This window comes from Poecilia latipinna, unplaced genomic scaffold (genome assembly GCF_001443285.1).
Source record: "Poecilia latipinna isolate Pla-1442-1.1 unplaced genomic scaffold, P_latipinna-1.0 Scaffold157, whole genome shotgun sequence".
Classification (NCBI taxonomy): domain Eukaryota; kingdom Metazoa; phylum Chordata; class Actinopteri; order Cyprinodontiformes; family Poeciliidae; genus Poecilia; species Poecilia latipinna.
In genome coordinates, this window is record NW_015112773.1 from 910,371 (window position 1) to 920,943 (window position 10,573).

Here is a 10,573-nt window from a genome sequence, read left to right on the forward strand (position 1 = left end):
TCTTCCCCTCAGGGTCATCTGAGTGAAGGTTATGGGAAGCTGTGCAGCATCTACCTCAAACTGCTCATCACCAAAATGGAGTTTCACATTAAAGTGAGTCGGCCGGCCAATAAAACCGAGCGTCAGCCTCCCCCATCGCCCCCTCTCCTCTTCCCTTGTAATCTTTGCCCCAGACCCTCCTCCTGTGGGGGGGAAATTCCAGTTTACTCCTTATTATCCTTTGAAGAATCGGTAATGAAGCACTTTTATGAGACAGCTGAGCCGAGGCGTGGAGGTGACATGAGATACTGCTGCTGATGCTTTGCTCTCATGAAGCTGGATTCTTAGCCCTAACCGAAGGCAGTAAAGCTCCTTCATTCTCATTTCTGTTGGCAGATTGTTATAAATTTTGTCTCACACCTTCACAGCATCATGGGCGTAGATCTGTGGGCATTGCTGTGGGTTGGATACATTGTCCAGCGTCATCTTTGTGGACTGACGCGTAACCTGACGCACCTATTGCTGTGACTAAATAATTAACAAAGTGCCAATAAGCATTCTGATGAATTAATCATTATGCATCAACTGTAGAAATGATGCAAATAGGAATATGAAACATTTCAGATATCTGAGGTCTGAGCTGTCCGTTCAGCCTTCCTGTTGCCTGCTGGAAGTCTTGCTCTCTTGCAGCCAGAATGAACTGCAGAAAGGTCTCGACGTGTCCTAGAAAACGGCTTTTTTTAAAGTGTTTCCTCACATCTCTGTGCTTCCTTTCACTATTAAACACCTCAACAATAATGTGAATTCACAGACTTGAAAAAGATGTTTTTAATTTTCCGCCAAAGTCGAGTTTTGCTCACTTCCAGTAAATGGTAGATTTCTCGGTGCGTCTCTGCTTTTTATAATTTCTACATTAATTAGTGGCGACTGTGGTAGGAGTTGATGTATATTTTCAAATTTCCTGTCAACTTTAAACACTTTAACTCAAAAACATGCCGAGTTGGCTGGATGACCGCCATAGCGCCCTGAGCACCGGGCTTAGCAAGTTTTCTGGGGAACCCTGGAAGATGTTCAATTATTGTATTTTATTTTAATCAAGCGTTTTCCCCAAGTTGAGAACAGAAGTCGTGCAAAAGCAGCGCAGAGGTGTGCAGCACTTATGTTTACCACATAGGAAGTCACCATTTAATCTTTTAATGAAGCTCCTGGTGGCCAAAGTTACCAGACTCTGTCAGTAAATTGTATCGAGTGGCTGTCTGGACTTTGCGGTTTGAGTTGAAAGCTCGGTTTTTGTCCCGTTCCGTTTCAGAACCCTCGTTTCCCCGGCAACCTGCAGATGTCGAACAGGCAGCTTGACGAGGCGGGAGAGAACGACGTCAACAACTTGTGAGTGTGGCGTGCCGCCGCCGCTCCGGTTCCCTCAGCTTACTGGTGGATTTAACTACTTGAGCTCCAGGATGGTTGTGTTTTAACTGTGCCTCCACTCGGGTGTGATGAGCAAAGCTTCATTCGAAACCTGACAGTAAATGATTAATAAATCAGCTAACCCTAGTCACGATGATCGGTGGTTAATAAATAAACAGAAGTAGTTCTGATGATAACCAGAAATCTGGAACGTAACGTGTATTATATTCCAGGTGGGATAAATTATGAACTTTCTCAATCTGCAGCTTCCAGCTCACAGTGGAGATGTTCGACTACCTGGAGTGTGAGCTCAACCTCTTCCTTGGAGGTGAGTTTTTCTGCTCCATAGGACCAGCCATCTCTGTTAAGTACACACACACAGATGCTGTCTGACAGACGGGAAGTACAGTCTACCTGATGTATGCGATATACACAGTGACGAACAGAAGCAGACGGATGTGGAGCGCTGAAATCCCCTCAGATCTGTTCTGCGGCCCTTTTGTTGCCTTGTTGAGTCACCTGAGGTTCATGTCTGCTGAAGCAGCGGAGCGGATTAAAAATAGACTGAGGGAGGTGACCGGGCGAGCAAATTCAACCTCCAGTCATAAAAGATAAGGAGGAAATTACATTCAGGCTGCTTATTACTCGCAGCCGCCTCCAGAGCCGCCGCCTCCACCTTTCCAAGCAAACTAGATTAGCTGCAAAACGCTTCGCTGGTCCGCCTCGTTTAGGGGTTCCATGTCTTTCGACATCGGATACGAGGAATCGTCAAATCCAGGCCTCAAGGACTGATGTTGTGCTACTTTTATATGCGTCTCTGCTTTAACACGCCTGAGTCAAATAATGAGGTTATTAGCAGGATTCTGGAGAACCTGACTGCATATTGAGGAGGCGATTCAGCCATTTTATTCAGATGTGTTGGACATCAAAAGCTGTTCAAGGTCCAGGTTTGAGGACCCCTGAGATAAACCATCAACTTTATTAATACCACCGACTGGTTTCCTACGCGGTCTGGAAAATGTCATGATTTTCATTTCCAGACGTGAATGAATATGAAAGGGCGGAAATGACCACATTTCCTGATTTTTATTCACAACGCCGTCGTCCATCATTCTGTCCATCATCAGTGTTTCCATTTATTTGTCCATCAGTCTTCTGCAGTTTGCAGCTCCACCTCTAGCACCACTGTAAACACGTCTCTCACAAATCCATTTTTAAAAAGGCCTGGGATCCCTGGAAGCCGGAGTTCTAACATGAAAGCTGTGCCAATAATAACTCCACTCATTCATTGTTAATGCATTTCAGACCAGAACTGTGCGGTTCATGTTTGTCCATCCTCTGCTGTTGCGTGTTTTTTAAGTGTAACGTCATGTGAAAAGTGTGTTTTGCGAGGCAGGCGGTCAGGAAACCACGCCTGCGTCGCTCTGAGGCTCTCATGGCCCGACTCTGTAACGATGGAGGCAGAGACTGAGTCAGACAATCCTGACTCTGTTCAGGTTGTCGCTCCCTCGCCGCTCCGTTTAAAACTCCTTTCCTGTTTTCCATCTTTGAAACGACTCTGAGCCATGGCCGCGGTTTCCAGACACTCCAGTGCAGCTGAAGCGACGTTTGTTTGTTTTTTGTTTTTTTTCGGAGTGCGCTTTGTTGATTGCTGTCGCGGCTCCTTCCTCTCCTCCGCAGTGTTCAACTCCCTGGACATGTCTCGGTCCGTGTCGGTGACGGCGGCCGGTCAGTGCCGCTTGGCTCCCCTCATCCAGGTCATCCTGGACTGCAGCCATCTGTACGACTACACCGTCAAGCTGCTGTTCAAGCTGCACTCCTGTGAGTCACACAAACCGCAGCACCGCCACCAAAACCCATCTGAATATTGGTTCCATTTTCTTTGACCTTTCTTGGTCTGGAAAGTGTGTTCCGTCTTAAAAAAAAAAAAAACTTTGATCAACTGAGTTGTTGGATTATTTGGTTCCTTCATTAATACAGGGCCAGTAAAAGAAAAGGTAGCACTTTATTTGAAGGGGTGTGCATGAGACGGGCATGACGCCGTCATAAACATGACATGACACCTGTTATGAACATAAAGGAGTCTATGAATTGCTGACTGACATGAAGTGTCATTTGGTAAATGGCATTTTTTTCTGCAAAGTTGCGCTAAAAGTTGCATTAGAACTCCATTAAAAGTGTCAACTTTGCATTAAAGAGGTCTACTTACTGATTACTAACTTGCAGCAGAAACCATCAGACAGTAAAATATATATTTTTTTATTTTTTACTTGATTATTTTAGCAGAGTTGACTCTGTTTTTACTGTCGACAAACGAACAAACCTCAAGGCAGGTTTTGTGGTCTTCAAACTTGTGGCTGTTTGGATCTGTGATTAAAACAAACACATTTGATCTGTTTGGAGAAGACGGGCTTATAATTACAGACTATTTAAATGCAATTCTTGTTAATTGTACTCGAATATGGCAGAAAAACTGCACCATTTTATTATGTAAATTCCTGTTTGAAAGACTTTCTTTATATATGAACACAAAACAAATGTGGATTCAAGGTTTCTTTAATAAAAAGACGCATTTCTGATCTACTGAGACAGATTTAGGCTTTTTAAAGATATTTATGTGCCACCAAGTGTCCAGAGCTTCTTACAGATGTTTTTCAAGTTGTGTTTGAAATAACTTGATTGAGCCTTCGCTCTCAAACTAATTCTTGAAATCCGAGAGACTTGAAAGGCCGATGCGTTTCTCTGACGAGCGTCTCTTTTGAAATCTCCCCAAATTCACCCTGACGCACCAAAACATGCAGCCGAGCATCAAGCTGAATCTTTTCTATTCCAGCTTTAAAGCGTCTTGTTGTTCTCGTCTGCCGTCAAACACGTTTTACGTATTCAGTCGATTTTTTTTATGGAGAAGCTGTATATTTTCCTACGCCGAGCACAGAGCCGTTTGTGTTTTGTGTTTGCAGGTCTTCCAGCCGACACTCTCCAGGGCCACAGAGATCGCTTCCAGGAGCAGTTTAAGAAGTACGACGTTCCCCCTGAGCCGCACAGAAGCCGTTCCTCAAAGTATCACCCTGTGTTCACGCATCCTCTCCCGTTTCAGGCTGAAGAGTCTCTTCTATCGCTCCAGTAATCTGCAGTACTTCAAGAGGCTGATTCAGATCCCACAGTTGCCTGAGGTTTGCATGACTCCGACCACCTTTCATGCCTAATACTCCCACGGATGTGGTTGCTGATTCACTTTGTGTTGCTCAACTAATTGAGCAACAGGCAGCATGTCTATCATCATGTGTGTAAATGTTGTCATCAGGCCTGTCGGGACAAGCTGAGCATCTAAAACTGAGCCATACGTTTAGTTTCCTCTGTTTTAAATGTCGAATACTTTTCTGCAAGCGGCTTTTTTTTTTTTTTAAATGCAACATGCTGATCGGGTCTGCGATTCTTGCAGAACCCGCCAAACTTCCTGCGTGCATCCGCGCTGTCGGAGCACATCAGCCCCGTGGTCGTGATCCCCGCCGAGTCGTCTTCTCCCGAGTCGGAACACGTGGTGGAAACGGAGGACCTTGTGGACACGGACGTCCCGTCCCTGCCGGTAAAATCCTCTGCAGTCCTGCATTTAATTCGTGGTTCCTGCCCTTTTAATAAATCTCCTGGAACTTTGACCAGCCCTTTGAATAAAAACAATTCATTAGGTTTTGGAGTCGTGGTAATGGTGTCGTTTTATCGTTTTGAAATGATACTCGGATCCTTCCGGTTCACCTCGTTTCCACGGTTACGCATTTTACAACTGTCTGAAAGGAGTAAGAGCAAAAGCTCTTCCAAAAGCTCTGCCGTGTTGCATTTACTCCACACAAGAAGAAATGATTACCATTTCCATAAACGGTAAAGTTGTTTCTAAAATTAACACCAGGTCTGTTTGGCCTTCCCAGGCTCCCTCCGAGGTCAAGTTTGATGACCTGTTTGGCACGTCTGCTGCCATCGATCCGTTCAACTTCAACAGCCAGAACGGCATGCGCAAAGACAAGTGAGTTTCAGAAATACACTGTGTGAACTTTGTTGTGAGCATCACCGGGTTTTCTAATTGCGACGTCACGGGTTTGGTCGGATTAATATGCCGTTTCAATTTGTGGGATTTTGGTTTAGTTTTTTTTATTCAGTTCCCGGGAAAAGAATAAGAATGTGATTATTGTCATGCATTTGTGTTCAGTCCCTCTGAGTTGATATAATCTGAAATGTTTGCTTATTCTTCTATGCAGATTAAGATAAGTCAGTCCAGACAGAGAGCGTCTGTTGACGTTCATTTTCTCATTTTGCTCCATCTCCTCTGCTTTGACTAGACCGTTCTAACAGGACTTGATCTTAATGATCAAAATCTAAAGCTTTGATCTAAGTGGAGCTCATCTCTTCCAGTTATTTTGGCTCCTTCCATCTTACCAACTCTGACCAGCTTCCCTGTCACTTCTAAAGAGCAACAATCCCAGAGCATCACGCTGCCACCACCGTGTTTCACTGTAGAGACTCTGTTTTTAGGACAGTGTTGAGAGTTCTCATCTCACTGGAATATCATCTTCAAAGTATTCACTTTGTCCCCAAAATGGCTTCAGTGGATCAACTTGTTTTGTTTTTTGGCTTTTTTTTAAGCAATGGTCGTTTCTCTTGCCTGGCTTTTCGGTTTAGGCGGTCAGGTTTGGATTGACTGTTCCTCTGTGAGATGTTCACAGTTTTCATTTTATAGCATAACCCTGCTTCAAGATTCTCCTCTCCTCTTTCTTCCTGACCTGTCTGCTGTCTTCCTTGTTCTTCACGCTGCTGTTTGTTCTTGAGCAAATAACTGAGAACATCTGGTATTTATGCTGATATTCGACTCGTCACAGACGGACTACGTTTACTGACTTCTGAAAGGGAGCTGGTTGCCCAGGATTTTCTTCAGATGTCAAAGTAGTAGAGTAGAGGGGAATGCTCACCACACTTGTCTGGTTTTTATTTGTAAAAATTGACTGTTATGTTGGTCCGTAGCACAAAATGTGTTTGATTTTGTGGTTAAGTGACAATGTATAAACTTTATTACAGTTAGACAAGGCGATTCACATGAGGCAAATTATGTTTCTGTTGAGAGGTTTGACAGTTTGTTTGCATCAACTGTGAATATTGTGATTCCAGTTTGTTCCTCTGCTTGTGTTCCTCAGAGACCGTCTGATCGAGCAGCTGACCAGGGAGATCCAGGCCCTCAAGGAGGAGCTGGAGTCTTTCCGACTGGAGGTAAGGATCAGAGGAACGCCCGACTCGCCTCGCTTCTGTTCTCCGTCTCGTTTTCGACCCGGCCCGCTGTCCCGTCTGTCACCAGAGCGGCCGGCTGTGTCAGGCTCTGAGGGGCCGCGTCAACGAGCTGGAGGCGGAGCTCGCCGAGCAGAGCCACCTGAGGCTGCAGGCCGCCGGCGAGAGCGAGTTCCTGAAGGCGGAGCTGGACGACCTGCGGCGGGCCCGGGAGGACACGGAGAAGGAGCAGCGGAGCCTGACGGAAATCGAGAGTGAGGCGGCTTTTATTTCTGCACGGCGGCTCAGGCGCTCTTCGTGTTTTCCCACGCCCGACGGTCCGGTAGACTCGGTTTGATCGGGAACCAAAGCTGCAACATTTGCTACATTTTGATTCAGTTTATCACGTTAAACGATATTCGCGTCTTCACCTGTGGAGATGCTGCACCAAGAACCACTTGAGGAAACGACATGAAAACCTCTGAAGAGGACATAATGGCAACTTTCTTCTTCACGAAATGTAAACAAGAATGGACTGATGTCAGATTTTGTAGCTGCAGGATTTCTTTTATTTCCTTGGTAAAATTCCACAAACCATTTCTCCTGCTTGCACTAGACTTGCATGTTTGTTTTTATTGAATTTACCCAGAACTCCCTACTCTACAATCCACTTCCTATGCATTCGAACTGCGCCAGAGTTCACTTTAATCAGAGACCGAGGCTTTTAGGCAGATTAGACTTTGCTTTTTTTGATCCGCATCAGAGTTTGTTTGTGCGTTCACATCTCCCCAAACAAATTAAACTTTCTATGCAAACGAAATAAGAAGTAAAATGGACTAAAACAGGGCTGGTGTGAATGCACCCTAACCGCGGACCTTCATGTAGTCTGACTGATCCTGAACTACGTTGCAAAGAAAAATGGACAAAATTGCCTTTTTTTTTTCTTTTTGTCAGAATTTAATATATGAGAGACGTAAATTAAATAAAACGAGCTAAAACAATGATATATGTGATGATAATGCAGCCTGCTAATGTTTTTCTAAGCTCTCTGTGTCCGTTTCCGTCTCTTCCCAGGAAAAGCTCAGGCCAACGAGCAGCGCTACACCAAGCTGAAGGAGAAATACACAGAACTGGTTCAGAGTCATGCAGAACTGCTGAGGAAGGTGAGGAGGACGCCGTCTCCAGATCCCTCTGTGGCCTCGCTGCAGCTCACAACGCTTCGTGCCGTTTTGTGCAGAACGCAGAGGTCACCCGCCAGATGACGGTGGCCCGGGCGGCCCAGGACGAGGTGGAGGCGGTCCGGAGGGAGATGCAGGAGAAGGTGAAGAGCGCGCATGAGGCTGCCGACAGACAGGTGAGGACCACAGAAAATGTTTTTGTGCCCCCCCTCCCCCCCCTCCCCCTGCAAAGTGACCCGAGCGACAAAGTTCAAAATCTGAAGCGTCGTGACTCCTTGTGTCGTTCAGGAGAGGGAACAGGTGAAGCAACTTCAGGAGCTGCAGAGAGAACTGGTTTCCACCCAGACAGAACTGGACTACCTGAAGACCACCATGGCCTCGTCCCAGCAGGTCAGTCTCAGCAGCTGCCAGGAACAAAGATCTTGATGATTTACTAATGATTCTGATCGATCTGAAAATCTGAACCTTTGATCCGATTTCCACCATCAGAGTTTGACATCTCCAGCTTCAGAATGATTTTATGTATTTTTTTATCTTATGTATGGGGCTCACATACGACGCATACATTTGATCACCTCAAGTAAAAACTGCACAATTTCACGTCATTATAGTTGAACTGGGTGACGCTGTCTAATCGCTCCTACATATAGTTGGCATGTGTTTTTCCAAGTGATAATTTGTGTTACAGAAGGAATCTGATCATTTTCAGGCCTGGAGGAGATCTAGAAAAAAGCCAAGGCTTAAACATCTATAAAAACAAAACATAAAAAAAAATGTTTAAAAAGAGAAATTTTATTTTAAAAAGAGTTTTTACAAGCAGGATAAAGGTATCCAATGTATAATCTGTTTAAACATTTACATTTAGTTTCACATAATCAAGTCAAGATTTTGATTTAAGGACGAAATATTCTGAAATGGATCTGGTCAGAATAAACCAAACAAAAAGAAAAAGAAAAAATGAAGTAGCCCATTGTCAGATATGTTGAACATTGCACTTCAGGTATTGAACATGCTGACAATTAAACTAAACTTGAAATCGGTGAAATTAGACCTGGAAATGTTTGGCAGCCAGGGCTCTGCGCCGGATGTCTTACAGGTTTGACATCTGCTTCTACTAAGCTTCTTGCATCTCGAGGATCGAATTCGCCGAGGTGATGAGGCGTGTCGGAGCAGGACAGCTGGCTAATTATTCAGGATGTTTTCCTGCCTCGTGCCTCTCGCGCTTCACTGGCTCTAGTTTTACCTTAACAAGAGCGGCGACAGGTGGAGCCTTTTTAGCTTCTACATCATTCCTGTCCATGCGGCTGGAAATGTTTCTAAACAGAATGAATTTAGGTAGTTTGTAAGCTTTTGTTTTGTTTTTGTTTTTTTGTTTTGTTTTTTTTAGCTGGTCTCGATTCTCCACCATCCATCTGGAGAAAACTCTGGTTGTTCTGCCACTTTCTCTGGGATCTCATTTAAAAAAAACCTTGTAGTGAAGCTGCTATTTTTAAAACCGTAGGCATTCCTTGATACCAGTAACAAGTCCATTCCTAATAAGGACTGGCAGGAAGACTAAATCCTGACTAATGGTGATAACAATGACTATAAATGGGAGAACTGGACTTTGTTTGAAGGAAAGACGTCATTAACCCTGACAGAAATCAACACCTCTATCATTTCACAGGTTTAAATTCAGCCTTAGCGACTTTGACTCTTTTGAAGAACCAACCTTTATTTTTGTTGTAGCTCTAAAAGGAAGTGAATGTTTGTAGCAGCCTGGCAGTAAAATGTTCAGACCGCTGCTGATATTTGGCCACTTATTTGCTATAATGAGACATTTAGTTTCCAGAGCTGACATGCAGCTAAAAATAAAGATTTGGAGGGTGTGTGTGACTGAATTAGTGTATCAAATGAGCCGTTTACTGGTTTTTGCTCCCAGTTCTTTCCAAATAATTTTCCAAATATTCACCTGACTTTTTTTTTTTTTTTTTTTTCCCCCAGCCTTCCATTTGTGATGTCTCCGTTTTGTATTCTGGTCTTATCGGCACTGCCAGTCTTCCTGTCTCCATCTAATCCCTGTAGTCTGTTTTTAACACGGCTGTCGTCTCTCCGCTCGTCTCCAGCTCCTTTTGCGTTTCTCTTCTGTTATAAAAATGCTCTTCTTAACGTTGCCGTTTCTTGTTCCTTCCTCTTTTTTCTACCGGACCCACTGACGACTCAGAGCGTAAGTTTTCTGTTCTTTTTTTTTTTTTTTTTTTTTTTCCCTTTCCCTTAAATTTCATTTACGTTTATTTTAAAGTCTAAGGCTCTGGTATAAAAGATCAGCTACACTGTCATCACTGGTTTCACAACCTCAGCTTCCCACTTTGTCTTTGACCTCAACCCAAACCTCTCTGGAGTTTCCATGGCTCTCCACAACCTCAAATCAAGGCAGTGTCACTCAAACTAGTGGCTAAAGACAACAGGCTGTCGGTGCGTCCTTAAGAAGTCTTAACATGTCTTAAATTCATTAAAGAGGCAAGATGGCCTCAAATATGTTAATCACAGATCTTAAATTTTGTCGTAGCTGCTCTGTTTAACCTCTGTTTTTGTTTTTTTTTCCTCTCTCTCCTGGGACTTTTCTGTCAGACATAAGTTTGAGGCGTGTGTATAAATCTTTGTTGATTTCTGCGACTCGCAATTTACTGCTAACATATTTTTGCTAGCTAGCTTTTTTTTTTTTTTTTTTTTTTTTTTGCCCCCCCCTCCGGGGGAGATTTTTTTTTTTTTTGGGGGAGTTTGGG

The 10,573-nt window shown here is 44.0% G+C and overlaps 1 protein-coding gene across 3 annotated transcripts in view; it reads left to right on the forward strand.

The window, feature by feature from the left end:
* LOC106945718 (huntingtin-interacting protein 1) overlaps positions 1-10,573 on the forward strand; it is a 61,484-nt gene that overhangs the window by 40,013 nt on the left and 10,898 nt on the right. For 2 of the 3 annotated variants that reach the window (XM_015029607.1, XM_015029609.1), the window contains exons 6-18: positions 1,289-1,365; positions 1,650-1,711; positions 3,064-3,204; positions 4,344-4,401; positions 4,481-4,556; positions 4,826-4,969; positions 5,307-5,401; positions 6,564-6,636; positions 6,722-6,905; positions 7,705-7,793; positions 7,868-7,984; positions 8,097-8,198; positions 10,012-10,014. In XM_015029607.1, the coding sequence (XP_014885093.1) occupies positions 1,289-1,365; positions 1,650-1,711; positions 3,064-3,204; positions 4,344-4,401; positions 4,481-4,556; positions 4,826-4,969; positions 5,307-5,401; positions 6,564-6,636; positions 6,722-6,905; positions 7,705-7,793; positions 7,868-7,984; positions 8,097-8,198; positions 10,012-10,014 (1,221 nt within the window). The remainder of the gene's footprint in view (positions 1-1,288; positions 1,366-1,649; positions 1,712-3,063; positions 3,205-4,343; positions 4,402-4,480; positions 4,557-4,825; positions 4,970-5,306; positions 5,402-6,563; positions 6,637-6,721; positions 6,906-7,704; positions 7,794-7,867; positions 7,985-8,096; positions 8,199-10,011; positions 10,015-10,573) is intronic. The other variant, XM_015029608.1, reaches the window with a different exon arrangement.